Source organism: Peromyscus maniculatus, chromosome 1, assembly GCF_049852395.1.
Source record: "Peromyscus maniculatus bairdii isolate BWxNUB_F1_BW_parent chromosome 1, HU_Pman_BW_mat_3.1, whole genome shotgun sequence".
Taxonomy (NCBI): domain Eukaryota; kingdom Metazoa; phylum Chordata; class Mammalia; order Rodentia; family Cricetidae; genus Peromyscus; species Peromyscus maniculatus.
In genome coordinates, this window is record NC_134852.1 from 138465460 (window position 1) to 138488241 (window position 22782).

Sequence of the window (22782 nt, forward strand, 5' to 3'; positions counted from 1 at the left end):
TCTGCTCTTTGGAAACAGGTGGGAAATGCCTTCAGCAGTATGAAATCCCGCCAAGAGCTTGATACCATTGCGTCTAAGCCAGCTAATGATCACGTGTTTCAAGTGAACAACTTTGAAGCTCTGAAGACCATCCAGAACCAGCTTCAGGAAAAGATCTTTGCCATTGAGGGTGAGTCAGCCCAGTGCAGACCAGCAGTTCCTACTTCTGGGGTAGCATTCCCACCCCACCTCCAGCTCTTCCCCTGCCACTCGGGTCTGACTTGCTCCCTTCCTTTGAAAGAAGCAAAGCTAGATTTTTGTCTCTAATTATCAAATCTAGGCTATAGGAAGATTAAACTGTAGCACGGTGGATTCAAATCCTACACAATAATTTTCCAAAAATGTGTATGTGCTGTGAGCCCTGATTTCCTGGCATGGCTCCTCTGCCTCGAAGAGTGTGTGGCACATAGAAAGTGTCTAATAAATATTTATCAAGTACATTTACAAATTAGAGATTTTTTTTTTTTGAGGGACACGTTTTGGAGGTAGAGTCTCATCTTGTAGCCTATGATGAGCTTAAGCTCTTGGTAACCTCTTGCCTCGGCCTCTTTGTGTGTGCTACAACGCCTGACCACCTTAGGGCATTTCACTATCATCTGGATGACTGGCTTCTGTGGGAAAGTTGGGAGGTTAGATACCTTGAGCACACTCTTCTTCCTTGAGAAAAGGAAGGTCCCTGAAGGCCTGCCATCCCCATAAGGTGCCTGTGTTCAACATGGGAGCCTCCCTTTGTCTGGCAGTGATAGCATTTGAGGTTTTGGGTATTTGGTCCACGCTTTTCTGCTTGCTTAATTTAATGCAGAGCATTCTCTTCCTTGTAGGCACGCAGACAGGAAGCTCCAGCTCTTTTGAGCATGAGATGTCTCAAGAAGGCTTCAGTGCCGCCATCACCTCTGTGAGTGGTTTAAACTGGGGGTGAAGATGGGGCACGAAAAGCAAGGAGAGGCCCAAGGGTTGGGGGGCTTCTCTCTGCGGCAGCTTCTCACGGGGAGGCTGTCTGACAGGCATCACGGGCCCTTTCTCTCCCCGCTCTCAGTCCTGTTGTGCTCCCATCCCCAGAGTGGTCCCTTGCTGGGCACCGTGGGGAGCTTTGACTGGGCAGGTGGAGCCTTTCTGTACACCCCGGAGAATAAAGCCACCTTCATCAACACAACCCGAGTGGATTCAGACATGAATGACGCTTACTTGGGTAAGTGAGGAGGGCAGGAGTTGCTCTAGGAAGGGGTCAAGATGTGATGTCACTCAGCTGACATGGATGCTGTTGGCTCTTCTGTTGGCCCTTGGGACAGCTGTAAGGATGAAAAAAAAATCTAAATTTAAGTTTGGTTATGTTCATAGTAGTTAGCCCAACACATCAGGCATAGGGCTGCTCTATTGCCCTACTTGAGACTGGGCCTGCATTGTGGAAAGGAGGGCCAGATCTTCGATGGAAAACACTTTGCCTATTGAAAGCATTCTTTTTAGGTTATGCTTCTGCAGTCATCTCGAGGAGCCGGGTCCAAAGCTTGGTTTTAGGGGCACCTCGATATCAGCACACTGGCCTGGTGGTGATGTTCAGACAGAATTTCGGTGCCTGGGAGCCCCACGCTGATATCAAGGGCAGCCAGGTAAATACAGAGTGTGTGAAGCATAGACATGCAGAGGCGCCTAGGAACTGAGATTCTAGGGTAGACCAATGGCATGTGTGGCAGTCTTTGGAGAGCTCTATGTTAGAGAGGCCCAGGTCAGCTTTGCATCTGAGAATGTCCTGCCTTTGGCTTTTCTTTCTTGTGTTGTGGTACTGGGGTTTGAACCCATGGCCAGGCAAGTGCTTTACCGAGAGGCCCAGGTCAGGTTTGCATCTGAGAATGTCCTGCCTTTGGCTTTTCTTTCTTGTGTTGTGGTACTGGGGTTTGAACCCAGGGCCAGGCAAGTGCTTTACTGAGCTGTATCCCCAGTCCTACCCTCAGCATTTCCAGCAATGACTAGTAATTATGTGACTAGTAATTATAGTAAATATGTGACCTGCATAGAGTTTTCTATACTTCTTGTTTTTTGAGCTGCCATCCAGTCAAGACATAACCAATACAGCGACATTAGGTATTAAAATACTGAAAGCATTCCATGTCTGTTGATGGGCTAGGGTGATAACTGAGACATGAATTTGATGCCCAGAACCCATATAAAAAAAACTGGGCATGGTGGCATGCTTGTGAACCCAGAGCTGGCAAGGTGGAGACAGGGGCATCTCCTGGGGTTCCCTGGCCAGCCAGCATACCCTGCTTGGTGAGCTCCAGGCCAATGAGAGACTGTATCAATAAACAAGGTAGGCAGTTGCTGAAGAATGGCTTTACCAGGCTTTTCCTTTGGGGCCACCAACCAGCTCCCAAATCATGACACAGACTTCTTGTTAGTTATGAAGGCTTGGCCTGGCTTAGGCTCTTTTCAGGCCAGGTCTTTTAACTTAAGTTAACCTGTTTCTCTTTATCTACCTTCTGCCTCGGGGCTTTGACTCTTCTTTCCTTCTGTGTATCTTACTTCCACTGCTTCTCAAGTCTGCTGGCTGGAGGCCGCCTGGCTTCTGGCCCCCAGTGTCTCCCTTGTTCTCTCCTCGTCCTTCTCTCGTCTCTCCCTTTGAGCCTAGATCTCTTCTCCTCTTTATCCTCTCTGTCCACCAGCCCTTGCCTATCCTTTCTCTGCCTACCTATTGGCCATCCAGCACTTTATTAGACCAATCAGGTGCCTTAGGCAGGCAAGGTGAAACAAATGCAACACATCTTTTTATAATTAAACAAATGCAGCATAAACAAGTTTAACACATCTTTACATTGTTAAACAAATATAGCATAAGCAAATGCAACACACCTTTACACAGTTAAAGTAATGTTCTGCAGCATAAACAAATGTAACATCTTGTATAAGATTAGAGGGACCAGCTTTAATATTATACATCCCAGGGGCTCAGGAGAGAAACTACAAATGGGGAGGACTATTTTCGGGAAATAGAATCTCAGCACACTGAGCTCTATAGTCCACTTGCTTTAATTTCTCTGGGATAACATACACAGCTTCAGTTCTGTTCTCCTGCCTAGCTCCTTTCTTGCCTGATTTCTCTCTACCTTTATCTACTGCTCCCTCCAAGTTCTATCTTAATTCTCTCATCTTAATTCTGCCTCGTCTAGGTCCTTTTCACCCATTCTTACCCAGCTCGGACTTCCCCATCTGACTCTTCCTCATCTTCCATCTCGTCCTCACATACTCTCTGGTCAAAATCCTCCTTATCCCTCTCCGTTCTCCATCTCTAAGTCCTCCCCAAGTCTCTCAGGAGTCCAGTTATAAACCCAGGCAATAGCAAGCTCCTGGTCAAGCAAGGTCACCAGGCTTGAATTCTACGTGGTCATAAAGGCAGGTAAGAATTGTCTTCAGGCAGTGACCACCAGGCTTCCAGGGTCAAATGGAGGGATGATAAGAATCACATAGAGGGGCAGTAATTGTTAATTATCATTTGCAACCCAAAAGGGAAGTGACCAGTGGGGAAATGAATTAACTAAAGGCTAAATTCGGGTAATATCTAAGAAGAGGGATCTTATGTGCTCCACTCTAGTCTTAAACATGATTGGTAGAAAATGTTAAGAATCTATAAGTTGCTAGGTCAATGGGAGAAAATAAAACTGCCTTCTTTTTTTTTTTTTTTTCCTGTGGCTCCTATCTGTCCAAGCTATCTGCTGTTTTTCTGCAGGGTTGGGGAAAGTGTGCTTGGTTGCTAGGCAACCTGTGTTCAGCTAGATGCCTCTAGTGATAGTTAAAGGGAGATCTGGAACTAGAGGAAAGATTTGGGAAAGGAGGAAGTTAAGCTTAATTGGCACATCCGCCAGACCTTCTCAAACAGGTAGTCTGGATGTTATGCCCAAATCACCCCCAGAGAGACCACCAAAGGCCAAGGATGTCCAGAATGCAACAGCAAGGTTTATTGTAGGTGCTGCACAGTACAAGCCTGGCAGGGAACTCGTCTCAAGCACTCACTCATCACAGCACAGCGAGGCAGGGAGGAGTTCCCTTTCTTTGTGAGGCTTGCTTTTTAAAGGCAAAAGCCAGCAGTCCCTCTAGGTTGTGGGGGAGTTAGTACAGGTACAATTCTAATTGGCTAAATCTTCCTGAGCCTCTGGGTTATCTTATTTATTTATTTATTTATTTATTTATTTATTTATTTATTTATTGTTTGTTTGTTTGTTTGTCCATTTGCTTTGTTAGAACTTTTACAGCCTGTCTCTGGAGTTGAGATGTGCCATCCTGTGGTTAATCAGTCACTGTGAAATGGCCTGGCTTTTGTCCAGCATTTGGGGCACTCTTTTGTTAATTAGTTGTTACCAGATGGCTCTTCCTGACTTTGTACTTTTAAGTTCCTGGGGCTGGTGCCCTCATTTCTGGGACCTTGAAACTGGCCTGGGTCTATCTATATTAAGTTATCTTTGTCTAAGCCTCCTTCTTCATCTTAGAGAATAGAATGAGGGTCTTACATAGATGCTTAAGTCTGTTCTTAGAGAGTACAGAGGTATCTCTGATAAGTTACTTTCCTCCATCTGGGGATGGACCTGGCCGGATGCTGCCAATGACGATAATTACAGGGAGGCTTGAACTGGGGTTCTGGCTGAGCATAGCTGTCAGCGCAGAAGGTTATCTAAATGTTTCTAGAAGTGGTTAGGTAAGGAGTTAGAGGTCTATAAAGTTAGTAAGGCTGTAAGAAAGGAGGGTCTGAGCTAAATTGTGTAAAGCTATTACTTACCATCCACCTGACCTAGGCAGTGTCTCCTTGTGAAATTTACCTTAAATCAAAAGACTTGCATGTGGACTGTTATTACTGTTAGTCCTTGAAAGTGGCTAAGGGAGATATCTGATTCCAGAGGAAGCCTTTCCTGAGGCTGTTCTCCAAATACCTTGAATGTGTATGTCCAGAGAGTGATCAATCCACACTGTTAGCCCTTCTTAGGGAAAAATCAATTGGGAAAACTATGAAGGCACACATGATTTTCATAACAGAAGACAGCCGATGTATAACAAGCCAAGTAACACCAGAAACTCCTTGGAATTTGGCTTCCTCTGAAGGAATTCCCTGATCCCTCCAGGTAGTGACTTTGCCATAACCAGCTGAGTTCTTATATATCCCTGCGGCCCTCAGCAGTAACATATCATTGCTTAGTTAAAACAATATTCCTCAACAAATGACCCCTGAGGTTGCCCTCTGGCTTGCACACACACACACACACACACACACACACACACACACACACACACACGCCCCCATACACATTAAAATACTGAAATAATTCCGTATCTGTTGATAACTGGCTGTGGCTCTAAGATGCCTCAGATGGACCAAGTGATGTCAGAGTTCGTGGGGAAATGTAGGAGACCCAGAATAACCAAAACAGTCTTGAAGAAGGAGACCACTTCCCAATCCCAAATTTACAAGACCAGGTATGGTAGTGCATGCAGAAAATCTTAGTATGTGAGAGGATGAGGCAGGAGGATTGCATGTTTGAGGTCAGATTAGGCTACATAGTGAGTTCTCGGCTAACTTTGGCTATATTGTTTGAGACTCAGCCTCAAAACCTCAAATAAAACAACAGCAAAACCAATTACACACCTCCAGTGCACAAGCAGATAAAGATGAAAAGCAGGTTAATTGTCACCAGTGGATGAAGTGGGGGGGGGGGGACGCTGGGAATGACTATCCAACGTAAGGTTTCTTTCCGGGGACAGTGTTCCAGCCTTGGAGCCGATGGTTACAAAACATAAACATACTAAACACTACTAAGTTTTGAACTTTAAAACAGAGAATTTATATTATGTAAACCATTTTGAAAAAACTCAATGTAATTCGTCATAACAACAGAGTATAAGAGATGTATAGTCACCTTAGCAGATACAGAAATAGAACCTGGCTGACTCTGACATCTTTTCACAGTTGAAAACCCAGTGAGTTGGGGGCCAAGGGGTGTGTCCTTAACTTGAAAGGGTCCTTTACAAAGTCTCCAGCATGCCTTGTGCTTAAAAGTGGAGGAGAATGTTTCGTCTTAAAACTGTAAATAGCCGGGCGGTGGTGGCACACGCCTTTAATCCCAGCACTTGGGAGGCAGAGGCAGGCAGATCTTTGTGAGTTCGAGGCCATTCTGGTCTGCAGAGTAAGATCTAGGAAAGGTGCAAAGCTACACAGAGAAACCGTGTCTCAAGAAACCAAAAAAGAAGAAAAAAACTGTAAATAAGGTGACGACTACTCTTACTATTTTTTTAAGTACACAAGTGTATTGTTGAGCTATTTATGGAATTAAAATCATATTCCTCACATCAGTGCCCAGAGGCTTGCAGCTTAGTTGATTTTAGGTCTAGTCAAGTTGACAACTGAGGTCAGTCATCACATCATCTATTTTTGTTTTTGTTGTCTGCATTTTGGGATCTAATAAAGAAACCTAGCCCTGCTCATATCAAGGTCCTAAGTGTTCCTTTATGTTTTCTTCTAGTAATTTCCTAGTTTAGGCATTACATGTAGATCTTCAGTACATTTAGAATTAACTGGGGCAGGGGTCTAGTTCCATTCTTCTGCACATAGTTTCTCAAGTGATAACATTTATTAAACGGATGTTCTTTTAATGTGTCTCCTTGGGGACTTTGTTGAAAATCTGTTACCTGTGGGAATGTGGATTTCTGGGTTGGTTCTGCATCCATCCCCCTGGCTTATTGTTATTTGTATTCTGATGTCATGCTGCTTTGATTACAGAAGCTTTTTTTTTTTTCATAGATGTAGATGGAAGTTTCTGTCCTGCCAGGAACTCCCAAGATAAACATACTGAAACTTAATATTACTTATAAATGATTGGCCAATAGCTCAGGCTTGTTACTAACTAGTTCTTCCAACTTAACCCATTTCTATGAATCTATGTGCTGCCCCAAGGCTTGTGCTTTTTACCTCTACCCCATTTTGGTGTTCCAATTCATTCTCCATCTGGCTGGCAACTCTCTGACTCTGCCCTTCCTCGTCCCATCATTCTCAGTTTGGCTTTCTCGCCTAACTTTATCCTGTTCAGCTATTGGCCAGTCAGCTTGTTTATTAAACCAATCATAGTGACATATATTCACACAGTGTATGGGAGGATTGTTTCATAGCACACACGCACAGGCGGGGGCACGCACACACACACACACACACACACACACACACACACACACACACACACACATTTTGAGTCAGGATCTTTCAGTTCAGCCTGAGCTGTCTGTGATGATCATCCTCTTGTCTCTGCCTCCCAAGCTCTGTGATTACAGGTATGTGCCCATACCAGGTATGGCAGACCTATAGTATTGTAGTACCCTCATCTTTCTTCTTTGTGCTCAAGATTGTTTTGATATTTGGGGCTTCTTTCAATTCTTATGAATTTTAGAATTTAAAAGAATATTTTTACTAAAACTGCTATTTTATTTCAATGTAGACTAATTCTTCTAATTCATAAACATGGGATGTCTTTTTATTTTTTATGTTCTTTTCAATCTCTTCTCAATATTTTATATTTTTCATTCTAAAGAGCCTCCATTCTGTGGTTCAAATCATTCCCAGTTTTTTTTTTTAAATCTTTTTTTTTTTTTTTTTGAGATAATGTCAAGTACCCCAGGTTGGCTTGGAACTTTCTATGTAGCTGACAATGACCTTGAACTTCTCATCCTCTTGCCTCTTCCAAGTGCTGGTATGTACCACCAGGATTACAGGCATGTACCACTAGGATTATGGGCATTTACCACCAGGATTACAGGCATGTACCACCAGGATTATGGGCATGTAACCACCAGGCTCCACTGGTATGGTGCTGGAGTTTTCTCCATGCTCAGTGAGCACTTTATCTTCTGAGCTGTATCTACAGACCTTTTGTTAATATAAAAAAATTTATTAAATGTGTGATTTGTGTAAGTGTGTTCAGATGCCCATGGATACCATGGATCCTAGGAGATGACCTAGAACTAGAGTTACAGGTGGTTGTGAACTGTCCAGTGAGGGTGATGGGAACTGAACTCAGTTTCCTGTGGAACAGCAGCAGGTGCCTTTAACTGCTGAGCCACCTCTCCAGCCCTAGACCTATCATTTTTTGGATGGCTGTTGTAAATGGTATTAATTTCTTCACAATTGTTTTCCGATGGTTCACTATTGGTACCTAGAATGCTGCTGCGTTTGTGTGTTGATCCTGTATCCTTTAACTTTACCGAATTATGTGCTCGAACAGTATTTCTGATAGAGCCGAGAATAATGTCTCTAAGTTTTGCTTCCTCCTGTCCTGTCTAGATGCTCTCCTTTCTGTCTCTTGCTTAATTTCCGTGCCTTAATTTCTGGCATCTTACACTGTGCTGAGCAACAGTGCTGTTCAGATCTTACAGAAAACTTCTTAAAGAAATTTCTTACCATTTAGGGTGGTGTTTGCTTTTGGTTTGTCATAGATTTTGTGTGTGTGTGTGTGTGTGTGTGTGTGAACTCACTCTGTAGATCAGGCTGGCTTTGAACTCAGAGATCCACCTGCCTCTGCCTCTCGAGTGCTGAGATTAAAGGTGTGTGTCACCACTAACCACCAAATTATTTTTTATAATTAATTTATTTAGAATTTTATCATGAAGAAATGTTGAATCTTATAAGATGGTTTTCTTGCCTGCCCTGAAATGATCACACAACTTTTCCTGTTTGGTCTAGACATGTGATATATCCCTTTATTGGTGATTTCCCCCACCTCCTCCCCTTCTTCCTCTCCTCCTCTCCTCCTCTTTTCTTCCTTATTCTTCATCTCTTTCCTCCTTTGCAATATAGCTTCATGGACACTCGGCAGATACACCACCGCCTCTCACCTCCGCCACCGGACCCAGAGGACCATTGAAAATGAGCTGTTGGGTTGACTCTCTGTTAACACTTTATTTAGAATTTTTTTGCAGCTGTATTCACAAGGGGTGCAGTCTGTGTTTTCTTTTTGTTGTGTGCTTGTCTGGCTTTAGTACTAGTGTAATTCTGGCTTTATAAAATGACTTTGGAACTAGTCCCTCTCCTTTGAGCTTGGGATACCTGTAATCCTTTTACAGATGGAGGCTCAGGAGTTCAAGGCCAACCTGAGCTACATGAGACTCCACCACCCTCAACTCCAATAACGGATGCTCTTCAACTCTTCATGGAATGGAGCAGTGAACCACGGGGTTCTCTTTGTTGGAAGTCTTTTTTTTTTTTTTTAAATTACCAATTCACTCTCATTCCAAATTATTGGTCTGTTCAGGTTTTGCTGCATAGGATTCTCTTGATGAACTGTATTCTCTGTTATCATGATTCTGTCTCGAAGGCAGGCTGTCATGAGGCCCATTTTGTCTGACAGGAGTCTGTGGTATCCTTCTCTTTCATGGTCATTGTTTACTTGGAGTAGCTTTTTTTCTTCTTCCTTCACTTTCAAACTATGCCCATAAATCTGCACCTAAAGGTCTCATTTGGGTAGCCAGTAACTGAACTTAAAAAACCCATCCAATCAGGCCTGGAGAATTGGCTCATCAGTTAAGATTATTCATTGCTCTCACAGAGGACCAGTTTGACTCCCATCCCACATGGGACTCACAACAATCTGTAATTCCAGTTCAGGGGGTGTCTAATGTCCTCTTCTGGCCTCCATAGGCACCAGACACACATCTAGTGCACAGACACATGCAGACAAAATACCTATATATGTAAAATAAAATAACCCAACAAGCCAAACAAAACAAAAACTCCAAACCCATTCATGTGTTCCGTGTTCTGTTTAAAGAGTGTGGTTGACTTGGACTTGGCATGGTGTTGGTGAACACTGTCTTCTGTCCTGTAGTTCCTGCCCTCCATTCTGTTTCTTATTGTCTTGTTTGCCTTTGATCATTTTTTATTGTTATATATTTTGATTTCTTTCTTCTTTGTGTTTCTGCCACACATTTTTCTCTGTGTATACGAGGCTGACATAAGACATCTTATAGTTAGAGCAGCCTATTTTTAACGGATGACAATTTCACGTACATTAAAATAAACTACTCATTAACAGCTTCTTCCGCCACTTTTTATGTTGTTATTGTCACAATGATGAACTAATATTCAACAAAAGTGCAAAAAATGTAATGGAGAGACTTTTCAGCGAATGACAAACCATTTTATCACACATCACATGAAACTGATCCAAAGAACAGTCAATTTCTTATGAGATTTAACATCCAGTCACCACACTTAGCCGTGCAACTAAGCATTACTGAGGAGAAATGGAGACAGATACAGATATACACATGGAAATCTATGTGCAAATGCTTGCCATTGCTCTGTTATCAATCATGCCAAACTGGAGGCAATCTGGGTGCCCTGAGCCGGAGGATGGAATAGCCAACTGTGGCATGCCCCTGCAGTGGGGTGCTCACCAGCAATAGGAATGGGTTACTAAAGTGTACAAACAATATGGATAGATTTTAAGTGAACTATTCCAGGTGAAAGACGAAGTCTAAAGAGTCTTCCTACTAGGTAAACCATTCTTACAGCATAGAAAAGAACAGCTCGGACACAGGGGCAGAAAACACATCTGGGCTTTCTGGGGATTGCCAATGCGGAAGAACCAACTGAGGCACCAGGAGGGCTTCCTTACCCTGATGGTGGTCATGGTTATATGACTGGATGTTTGTCGAAACTCTAAAACTATATACTAAAACAATTGTATTTTATTTTATGCAAAATTTACCCCCAATAAACCTGACCTAAAAAAACGCCATTGACTTCAGGGCAAAGCTTCAGTGCCTTCCTGGGTGGTCAGTGAGTCTCCTGCAATGGTGTGGGGTGAGGGGTGAGACAGAGACTGGTGTCCTGAATCCTCTGTACTTTTCCTTCCAGGGGCGTCTCCTAGTCTGAAACCTGTACTACATCCCCGTCTAACTGTCCCTTGCTCTTCTTCTCTCTGCATTGCTATGCTGAGAGTCCTTGAGGGCACTCTGCCTGCTCCCAGTCTTGTGCTCAGCAAACAAGTCTTTGTTGAATGAATGAGTAAGTGGATGATGAATGGATGAGTTCTATGGATAAATGTTGCACACTTACATTGAGCATTTTAAAAAGACATTTTTCCTTGTAGATTAACACAAAACTTTCTGGGTAGCAAGTTGTTCAGTACTAGGGACTCAACTACTCAGCGCTTTAGGAATATAGGACAAGTAATTTACCACAGAGCTATACCTCCAGGCTTGTCACTGTAATTTTAATCCAATCATAGATTATGGCCAAATTAGACTTTATCCTTTGTCCCTACAAAGAATTCTAATCTAAAAGGGTACCATGTCTACTCTTCCAGATATTATATTTGTGTTCTCCAATGTATCATCTTCTTTGCTGCCTTAGTAATTTCTCTGAAGTACCATTTGGATTAAATCCAAATTTACTGCTCACTGACTTAATGATATACTCCTCTAGTTAGCAGCGTATTCAATTGATTGGGCTGGGGATGGAGCTCAATGGTAGACCAGTTGCCTAGCATGCCTGAAGTCCTGGAGTTCATCCTTGACATTCTCTCTCTCTCTCTCTCTCTCTCTCTCTCTCTCAAAATGTATCATGAATCATGTCTTGGTCACTGTTCTGTTGCCATGAAGAGGTACTGCAACCACAGTGGCTCTTATAAAAGAAAGTGTTTAACTGGGAGCTGCCTTACAATTTTAGAGGTTTAGTCCATTATCATCATGGCGGGGAGCATGGTAGTACTCAGGTCTCTGGAGCAGTAAGAGAGAGCTACATCTCGATCTATTGGCTGAGAGAGAGAAAGAAAGAAAGAAACGCTGGGCCAGGTGTGGGCATTTGAAAACCTCAGGGCTGGAGAGATGGCTCAGGGGTTAAGAGCACTGGCTGCTCTTCCAGAGGACCTGAGTTCAATTCCCAGAAACCACATGGTGGCTCACAACCATCTGTAATGAGATCTGGTGCCCTCTTCTGATGTGCAGGCATACATGCAGGCAGAACACTGTATACATAATAAATAAATCTGAAAGAAAGAAAGAAAGAGAGAGAGAGAGAGAGAGAGAGAGAGAGAGAGAGAGAGAGAGAGAGAAAGAAAGAAAGAAAGAAAGAAAGAAAGAAAGAAAGAAAGAAAGAAAGAAAGAAAGAGAAAAAGAAAATATCAAAACCCTCCAGGTATGGTGGTGCAGGGGGTGGGGTTGGAGGAGGGATCTCTGTGTTGCAGGCAGATCTCTGTGTATTCAAGATCAACCTGGTCTACAAAGTAAATTCCAGGACAGCCAGGACGACACAGAGAAACCCTGTCTTGAAACAACAACAACAAACAAAGAAGAAAACCTCAAAATCCACCCCCAGTGACACACTTCCTCCAACAAAGCCACACCTCCTAATCCTTCTAACACTATCAAAGAGTTCATTCCCTGGTGACCAAGTATTCAAATATATGAGCCTATGGGGGCCAATCTCATTCAAAACACCACAAATCATATAGAAAACCATATCTTCTCCATATGATTTTCCCCAGTCATGATCTCGTTCTCCCTCTTCTTTTCAAGACAAGTCTTAGGATCTATCCCTATGCAGCCTTGAACTCCTGATCTTCCTGCCTCTGCCTTTTGAGTGCTGGTATGCACCACCATGTCTGGCTATGGACTTCTTCATAGACAGGAGACTCCCAGGCTTTTCATAGGTGGGAAGAGGAATGTGATCTTTGCCCCTTCTCTTTCAGATTGGCTCTTACTTCGGGGCCACCCTCTGTTCCGTGGACATGAATGGTGATGACAATACCAACTTGATCCTCATTGGGGCCCCTCATTTCTACGACCAGACCCGAGGAGGCCAGGTGTCAGTGTGTCCTTTGCCTAGGGGGGTGAGTGATGGGCCGGGTGGGGCTGGGTGTGAGGTGGATGGTTGCCAGGGCTTTGGGTCTGTCACTGTTTCTGTTTCGCAGCGGGCACAGTGGCGGTGTGAAGCTATTCTCCGTGGTGAGCAGGGCCATCCCTGGGGTCGCTTTGGGGCAGCTCTGACAGTGCTGGGAGATGTGAATGGGGACAAGCTGACAGATGTGGCCATCGGGGCCCCAGGAGAACAGGACAATCAGGGTGCTGTCTACATTTTTCATGGAGAATCAACAGTCAGCATCGGTATCCCTCACAGCCAGGTAAGTCCCCACTGGCCTTGCGTAGCACTGACTTGTGTGATCTGGAGCCTCTGACTTAACTGCCGGATCGGCTTTCCTTCACCTTAAAACACTAACACCCTTCACAGATGCCTCAGGGAGTCTCCAGTCTAGATGAACTCTCTGTAATGGTAGGCAATGCCATGGGGCACCCACACTCAACTTTATCCTGAGACCTGGGACCGCAGCTGGCAAGCCGCAGGGTTGAGGATGTTAAGTGCTCAGCACTGGCTGTGGAGCTGCAGTGAGGCCATTGGAGAGATGTATGATAACGCTGACCATTGTGCAGTCCTTCCTCTGGCCCCGTTCTGGCTGAGGGACCAAGAGTTCTCTTCTCCCCAGATATATCCCTGCTTTAGTACCCAAAATCCCACGTCATAGGAAATCCCTACAGTTGGACACTTTACAGAATCCCACTGAACCTAGGGCTTTCTATTCTTGAGTTGGGTTTAAAATTCTGCTATTACTACATTAAAAAGTCTGTGTGTGTTGCATGCATGTGTGCATATGTGTGTGTATGTCTGTGTGTGAGAGACTGATGGTGGAATACTCTACTCTTTCAATCACTTCTCCACCTTATTCACTCCCTCCCCCCTCTTTTTGAGACAGGGTCTCATTATGTAGCTTTGGAATACACTATGCAGACCAGGCTAGCTTCCAAACTCATAGAGATCCACCTGCTTCTGCCTCCAAAGTGCTGGGATTAAAGGCTCAGTCCCTTTCTTCATATTTTTTGAAGTCAGTTAAGTCCATATTTTTTTTGAAGATTTATGTATTTATTTATTATGTATACAAAGTTCTGTCTGCATGTATGCCTGCAGACCAGAAGAGGGCGCCAGATCTCATTGTAGATGGTTGTGAGCCACCATGTGGTTGGTGGGAATTGAACTTAGGACCTTTGGAAGAAGAGCCAATGATCTTAACCCCTGACCCATCTCTCCAGCCCTCTTTTTTTGATGCTTTTAAAATTAAGTTTTATTTTAAAGATTTATTATTTTTATTGGTGTGTATGGCTGCATAAGTTTATGTGTACCACATGCCTGCAGGTGCCCGCAGAGGTCAGAGGGCAGTGGATCCCTGGAGCTGGAGTCACAAGCAGTTGTAAGCTGCCTGATGTGGGTGCCGGGAATCCAACCCAGGTCCTCTTCAAGAGCAGTAAGTGCTCTTAAGTGCTGAGCCATCTCTCCAGCCCCCAAATTAAATTTTTCTTTGACAGTTTCATACACATATACAATACATTCTGAACTCTCTCCCCCTCCATCTCCCCTTCTCTCCTAGCCTTCTTGCCTCCCTATGTAGCCATACTCATGCATTCTTTGTTTTGATCTGAGATGCACTAAGGTTAACCAGGGCCACCTATGTGACCATTGTGGCGATACAGTGTGAGTCCTAATAAACTTGCCTGAGGATCAGAGGACACAGTCAGCCCTAGATTAGACATAGAGGCCAGGCAGTGGTGGTGCACACCTTTAATCCTATCACTCAGGAGGCAGAGATCCATCTGGATCTCTGTGAGTTCAAGGCCACACTGGGCTACATGAGATTGATCCAGTCTAGGAGAGAAACAGAGCCAGGCAGTGGTGACATACACCTTTAACCCCAGGAAGTAATATGGCAGGGCAGAGAAAGGTATATAAGGTGTGAGGGAACAGGAACTCGCTCTCTTTAGTCTGAGGATTTCGTAGAGGTCAGAACTAGTAGCTGGCTGTGTCCTCTGATCCTCAAGCAAGTGTATTAGGGTGCACAATGTATTACCACAGACCATGGTTTGGAGCCCTCCACTGGCACCTGGTTAGGGTTACCATGCTCAACTGATAGCTGTAACTCCATAATTCCCAGACTCTCTCAGTGCACTTGTTCAGTAGAGGGCATGGCAGGCCCTCGTGAGCCGCTTCTCTGTCGATGCCACGGCCATACAGTTTGTAAGCAACATAAGTCTCTGTGTTTACTTGGTTGGGTCTGAGCGGCTGTGGGACTGGCGGGCCCATTCTTGTCTGGACTCAGCGTTGGCAGGTGTATTTGCATTGAGTTCATTATTGGAATGGTTGCATCATGCCCGGGAGATGACGTTTCATAGCTTTTCTTTCTATTTTCTGGTGCTTATATTCTTTCCACCCCCCCCCCTCCATTATATTTCTGGAGCCTTAGTAGGGGAGGTCATATAAATTAAGGCGTTTGCATGTGGGGATTACAGCTGAGAGCCACCAGGCTTGGCTAGTGATAGTTTTGAATATTGGAACCCAGCATCTTTCTCTTCTGCTGCATCTTGAAATTAAGTAGCTCACACCGGATGGGTCATCCTGAATCCTGGCCCCAGAACTGGGCTCCTCTGCAGTGACTCTGTGAATTGTGTGAATTCACCGCCACGTGAATTCCCTGCCTCTGGGGTCCTTGCAGTTTTGGCCTGACTTAACCATGCTGTGTTCTCCCCCAGAGAGCTCAGGCCATGTGGTCTCCCGGTCTCTGGTCTCTAGTCTTTTCCAGTCTCATGTTTTCTTCTATTTCTTTAAAAAATTTTTTTATTGTGTTAAAAATGCTCAGATATTTGACCACTCCTCTTACGAGACTTGAAATGTATATTCTAATACTTGTCCTGTTCTAGCAGCTTCTAGGCATTGGTCTTCAATCCTTCATGTTCACCTCCTCCCTGAGCCCCTGGAAACTGCCATGCTCTGCTTGCTTGTATGATTTGATTGATTTAGACAACTCCTGTGGTGCAATGATTTGGCCTTTTGTGTCTGGCTTATTTTAGTAGAACAATGTCTTCTAGATTCCTTCCTATTGGCACAGAAGACATATTTTCCTTTTTTTTTTTTTTTAAATAAGGGATGAATTGTATTCCACTATAGATAAATGTCATTGTTGGGGTGACTTCTTGTCAGCCATGGTGTATGCAGGTTATTCCTGTTCTTGGCTTTTGTGAATGGTGTGGCAATGAATGTGGATGTGCTTAACATTCCTTTAAGATTCTTATGCTGATTCTTTTGAATGAAATTTTGACGTGGGATTTCTGGATCATGTGACAGTCCTAAAAGCCTGGAAAACATACAGTTTGTTTCTCTGTGCTTGATTCATTTTGCTTAGCAGGATCATTTCCATTTCCATGTATCACTGCAAGTGACCTGGATCTCACCAGTTTGGCTAGTCAAGCTGGCCAGCAAGCCCGAAGGATCCAGGTGTCTCCACCCTCCAGTGCCGGGTTACGGACTGACGTGACCAGTTTTCACAGTGCTAGAGATCGAGGTTCTCATAGTTGTACAGCCTGTGCTTTACTCACTGAGACTTCATTCTCTTGCCTTTCCTTTATTCATTCATTCATTCATTTATTCTGAGACAAGGTCTCACTCTGCATCCAGTTCATGGTCCTCCTGCCTGAACCTCCCAATGCTACAATGCAGTTTCTGTGTTTCTACATCCAGCCCTTTCTTTCTTTTTGATGCATTTTAAATTAAGTTGCGTTATCAGTTGCCTTTGTCCATAATACTCTGACATGTAGATTATTAACTAGAAACGTTTGTTCACAGTTATTTTCAGACTTACAATAGAAAATTCGTAAGTATTTATTCAGTGAGTCTTGACAAGCATAACTCACATCCTTTTCAATATAGAGGCCTGTGGCTGGATGTGGTGGAACACACCAGTAAAGCCAGAGCACAGGGGGCAGAGGTAGGAAAGGTCACGTTTAAGGCCCTCTCGGGCTGTCTGGCAAGTTCAAGGCAAGCTTGAGCCCTATATCCAGATCTTGCTACAGACCCTCCAAACCCCAATTCCCCCCGCAAAGAAAACCTCAAACAAAATAGAACATTCCCTCCCCAGCCAGTTCCTATCCTGCCTCCTACCCTAGAAACAGCCCACAGTGCTGATTATCTCCTCCCAGATCGGCCCAGTCTCTAGAGCAATGTTTCTCAACCTGTGGGTCGTGACCCTTTGGAAGTCCCTCGATCCTTTCCCAGGGATTGCCTATGACCATCAGAAAACACAGATATTTAGATTATAATTCACAACAGCAACAAAATTACAGTTATGAAGTAGCACCGAAAATAATTTTATGGTTGGGGGTCTCCACAGCATGAAGCACTGTGTTAAAGGGTCGCAGCATTAGGAAGGTTGAGAATGGCTGCTCTAGACAGGACTGAGGAACATTTGTTTCTCCGACTTTGCTGCCGTGGGGCCTTGCCACAGTTTACCCATATTGACGCCACGCTCTCTTTTATTGGTACAGCTGCTTTCTGGGTAAATGGGTCCGTAGGTTGTGGTCTTAGCTTTGTTTTTATTACAGAGGTTCTACATGTCTGCTAAGTAACTTTCTATGTAAAGCAAACAGTGGAAGCCCTGGTCCCTCACTCCATTGACACCACAGCTCACGTTGAGAGGAAAGCAAGGCCAAGGAGAGAGCACTTAACAGTTGATTTTATTTCGGAGTTTCATGCATTCATAATGTGTTCGATCAAATCCACCTCTGTTCCTTCCCTCCAACTCCTCTTCTCTCCCCCATGCCGCCTTTCCCTCCCAACTTCAAGTGTTCTTTTAAAAACCGTGTCTTTTATCTTACGCAGGTGGATGTTTTGTCTACATGTATATCTGTGCACCGCTCTGCCCAGTGACCTGAGTGTAAATGGACTTTTCTTTTCGGGCCGCCAGCTCACAAAAAAATGACATGGAGACTTATTACTAATTATGAAAGCTCGGCCTTAGCTTAGGCTTGTTCCTAACTGGCTCTTATAACTTAAATGAATCCATGTTTTTTTGTTTTTTTTTTTTCGAGACAGGGTTTCTCTGCGTAGCTTTGCGCCTTTCCTGGAACTCACTTGGTAGCCCAGGCTGGCCTTGAACTCACAGAGATCCGCCTGCCTCTGCCTCCCGAGTGCTGGGATTAAAGGCGTGCGCCACCACCGCCCGGCTAAATGAATCCATATTTTTAATCTATGTTCTTCCATGAGCTCGTTACCTCATCTGCATTTGCCCGTCCTGGTTATTCTGAGTCCGGCTGGTGACTCTGTCTTTCTTCTTCCCAGAGCTCCCTCTTTCCGGAAGTCCCGCCTATACCTCCTGTTTAACTATTGGGCGTCCAGCTTTTTATTAAACCAATCACAGTGTAAAGGAATATTTCCTAACACCCGAGGGGGCCAGATGGTGGCGTCGGATCCCCTGGAGTTAGAGTTACTGTGGGTCTTCTGGAAGAGCCATCTCTCCAGTTCTATGTGCCCCCTGGCCCCTCACCCCTCACCCTACTAAGTGCTACCAGTGTGTCCAGAGCCTGGGGAGCTTCTTGGGGGCTGTGTGCCTGGTGAATACTGAAGGCGGGGTACTTTATATGTGCACACGTGTGTGTTTACCCATAGTTTGTGATTTAAAGAAAACACAAAATGGATTGTGTTATTTTCGTTGTTGTTGTTGTTTATATTTTTTCTCATATGATGGAAAGCAGAGGTGATAAGTAGTGGAACAGCTAATAAAGCCAGGACCTCCAACCTGGCACATTGTAGGTCATTTCAAAGGGAACATCCTCCCAGAAAAACAGTGCATGGGGTACTAAGAACGTGGCTCGTTGTTACAGTGTCTGCTTGCTGGGTCACTGGCAGCAAACACACCCCCTTTTCTTTTCCTCCTCCTGAAGTGTTTACCTTAATTGTTCTAGTATTAATAACACTCGGGAGTCAGAAATGGAGATAAAAATCTGATAAATCCAAGGAACAGCAGAGGGACTCAGCTGACCCCACTCTCCATGTTTTCCTGATCCAAAAGCCTGTGAAGCCTCCCTCAAGCCCCTCCTTCTTCCCGTTGCTCTCTCTCTGACTTCCTCGGTCCTCCAACATCTCTATGGCTAATTTTGGTCAGCCAGTCACTGACTCCAATAAAGCTACTTCAAGGTGGCTTTATTAGCACAGTTCTCCTGCCACATCCCCCTCCCCCTCCTCCTTTCGAGACAGGGTTTCTCTGTGTAGTCCTAGAACTCACTCTGTAGACCAGGCTGGCCTCAAACTCACAGAGATCCGCCTGCCTCTGCTTCCTGAATATTGGGATTAAGGTGTGATCCACTATGCCTGGCCTTTTTAGAGATGTGTGTATGTGTATGCGCATGTGCCTCGTGTGTGTGTGTGTGTGTGTGTGTGTGTGTGTGTGTGTGTGTGTGTGTGCTTCCCTGACACACAGATCTCATGATGGATTTTTATGCATGAGCAAGCACAGCTAGGCTGAGATATCAATCACTGGACTGGCATTTCGGCTCTGCAGGGAAAAGTGGTTACCACCAAGCCTGACAGCCTGAGTTCAGTCCCCAGAACCCACGGTGGCGGCCGGGGAGAACTGACTCCTTCAAGTTGTCCTTCACCTTGGCACACACGCTGTGGCACGCATGCTCACAAGACTAGATAAGCAGGTGTAATAAAATGGAGAGTGTCAGACATTCCCAGCAGGTTACACTTCCTTATCTTCCTGTGAGGTGGTGGAAGTCCGTTTTCTCTTTGTGGTGCTTGGGTGTGGTAAGTACATGCCACATCTAAGTTGCAGCCTTAGCTCCGGTGGGATCCTTTTAAATATGGTAAAATACACGTGGCCTAAATTTTACCGTCTTAACCATTTTAAATGTGCAGTTCCTTGAATTAAGTATCTGACAAAAAGGACTTAAAGTCTTCAAAAACAGGGCTTGGGGATTTAGCTCAGTGGTAGAGCGCTTGCCTAGCAAGCACAAGGCCCTGGGTTCGGTCCTCAGCTCTGAAAAAAAAAATGACTTAAAGTCTTCAAGAACAGTTTGTTTTCTTCGTTATTAATCTTATATGTAGTTTGAAGAGTCAAAATAGTTCTAAAAGCCTCATCAAGAAAAAGATGGCTTAGTGGTAAAGGCACTTGCTTCCAAGTCTGTTGACCTAAATTTCTTTCTCAGGACCCACAGGGTGGGAGAAGAGAGCGCTCAAGCTGACCTCTGACCTCCACACACACCTTGGGGCTTGCACATGCGCTACCTCCCCATAAACAAACGTAATAATAATAATAATAATAATAATAATAATAATAATAAAAGACAAAAATCTCATTTCCCCTATGATTTCTATCCTCTCTCTTAAGAATGTCACTTTTAGCTCCTCAGTCACTCACCGTATTCTTCAAATGACAGGATTGTTTTTCCAAATTTTAAGTAAAAAAAAAAATAGAAAGAGTTAATTTGCACACAGTATTTGTGTGTGCTCATAAGTCATGGCATGTGTGATGATTGGCTCAGGTGGCTGGCATTACCCTCACCATAAATGAAATATTCACAGCTTCTGTACTGGGAAACGTCAGACTCTTGGAATTATTTGGAAATTTATCACGGTTTTGTTGTAACTGTAGCTGCATTACTGAGGAACAAACCACCTTGATTGACTGTGTAGTTCCCGTTACCCACCCTCTACCTGCCATCATTCCCTCCCATTTCAGTATTAGTGGTCACAGCTCTACTCTGTTCTTTTACTTTTTTTTTTTTTTAAAGATTTATTTGTTTTTATGTGCATTGGTGTTTTACTTACATGCATGTCTGTGTGAGGATGTCAGGTCCCCTGGAACTGGAGTTACAGACAGTTGTGAGCTGCCATGTGGATGCTGGGAATTGAACCTGGGTCCTCTGGAAGAGCAGCGAGTGCTCTTCACTGCTGAGCCACCTCTCCAGTCCCGTTCTTTCTGTAAATAAATAAATAACTATAGGCAGGATTAGTCTCTCTGTGCCTGGCTCATTCGACTTAGCCTGATTTCCTCCCCTGCCACAGCAGACAGGACTCCGTTCTTTAGGTGGCAGGGTAATATTCCAATGCACATCTGTCTGACACAAACCATGGGCACATGTCAGAACACACATTCTTTCAAAAGAAGTCCAACATGTGTGCAAGTGTATGAAAAGCATTCGGTCATTGTGAGTGAGAACCCAGTGAGCTTTCTGCGGACTCACAGTGCTCACCATCCTAGGGTAAACATCAGAGATGCTGGGGAAGGCATCGGGGAAGGGAAGCCTCCCAGCTCCAGTGTTCCACAGTTTTATTTACTCCTGTTCTGTGAGTGTGACACGTTTGTGAGGGCAGGCGCACTTGGAGGTGGGAGGAAAGCTTTCAGGAGTAGTTCTTGGCTCCCACAGTGGGTCACAGGATCAAACACAGGCCAAAAGGCTTGCAGGGCAAGTGCCTTTCCCTGCTGAGAGCCTTGCTGGCCCACGCTGCGGATTCTGTTTAACACTGGCTTCCCCCTGGTGAGGGTGTGACATGCGAACTGCCAGCTCCTTCTTTCTCCTCTGCTGCCCCACCTACTTCTTGTTTTCATTTGAGAATTTGGGGGCTGGCGAGAGGGCTCAACAGGTAAAGGCCTTTGCTACCAAACCTGATGACCTGAGTTTGCTCCTGGGACCCACATGGTGGAAGGAGAGAACTGATTCCTGAAAAGCTGACCTCTGACCTTCAACATGAGCACTGTTGGTGTGGGAATCCCCCTGCCTCAAGGAAGATAAATGTCATAAAAGTGATAGCTTTGGTTAGATCAATATTCAATGTTTGTATTTTCCTGACCATATAAATAAGATCCGGATGGGCGAAATAGTGTATTTTTTAAAAATTTCTTTCCTGTAAAACTTTTAGCTTTCTTTAGGAAACTCAGATTAATCCAGGAAAACTTTGGGTACTGTTTGGAGATCGTGACTTAAACAGTTCCTTAATAAGTTCTAAGTCATCTGAATTCCTTGGAAAGTATGGGTGGTAAAGAAGAGAGTCTCTCTGCCTTGGGCGACTGAATCACACCTTTCCTGGCGTTCTTTCTTGCCTTCAGCGGATCACCGGCGCCCGCTTCTCCCCCAGACTCCAGTACTTCGGTCAGTCTCTGAGTGGGGGCAAGGACCTCACAATGGACGGCCTGACAGACCTGGCTGTTGGGGCGCAGGGGTCCCTCCTGCTGCTCAGGTGAGAACCCTCAGGTCACACCAGCTCTTCCCCTTTGGAAAACCTCTGCCGTCTGGCGGTTCCTAATGGCTCTCTGGTATCCCTCTAGAGCCCAGCCTGTGATAAGACTTGAGGCAATCCTGGAATTCACTCCCAAGATCCTGTCAAGGAGTGTGTTTGAATGTCAAAACCAAGTGCCGGGAAACAGGGATGCCGGGGAGGTCAGAGTCTGCCTCCGCGTGCGCAAGGTCACCAAGGATCGGCTTCAAGAAGGTGAGAGGTGCTGGGTGAACTTCCGGATTTCCGTGCCAGTGTCTCATCTCGGTCTGCCCAGTCTTCCAGCAGAAGAAAGTTCTGGCTGGTGCTGACCGCCTTCGAAAGCCTGGCTAGAATGAGTGGGGAAGCCCACCAAGCCTTACCAGAGAGGTGACTGGGTGGCACTTCTTTCTGCATTGTGTCCGCTGCGCAGAGAGCCCAGGACCCCCGTGTCTGGGAGCAAACTGTGCTTTGCTTGTTTGTTTGTTTCTTTCCTTCTTTTAGTCTTTCTTTCTCTTTTTTTTAAAAGTGTGAGAATATCTTTCATACGTTTGTGTTTTCACCGTGTCTATTTTGAATGTTTAAAATTTATATAGATTGTCGTACTCTATGTATCCACCTGAAACTCCGTGTTCTTACTTAACTCAATG

At 44.7% G+C, this 22782-nt stretch overlaps 1 protein-coding gene across 1 annotated transcript in view; it reads left to right on the forward strand.

Moving 5' to 3' along the window:
• Itgam (integrin subunit alpha M) overlaps positions 1 to 22782 on the forward strand; it is a 50381-nt gene that overhangs the window by 15858 nt on the left and 11741 nt on the right. Inside the window, exons 9-16 of the mRNA XM_076553346.1 lie at positions 19 to 169; positions 861 to 934; positions 1099 to 1228; positions 1504 to 1646; positions 12753 to 12893; positions 12975 to 13184; positions 21987 to 22117; positions 22206 to 22369. Of these exons, the coding sequence (XP_076409461.1) occupies positions 19 to 169; positions 861 to 934; positions 1099 to 1228; positions 1504 to 1646; positions 12753 to 12893; positions 12975 to 13184; positions 21987 to 22117; positions 22206 to 22369 (1144 nt within the window). The remainder of the gene's footprint in view (positions 1 to 18; positions 170 to 860; positions 935 to 1098; positions 1229 to 1503; positions 1647 to 12752; positions 12894 to 12974; positions 13185 to 21986; positions 22118 to 22205; positions 22370 to 22782) is intronic.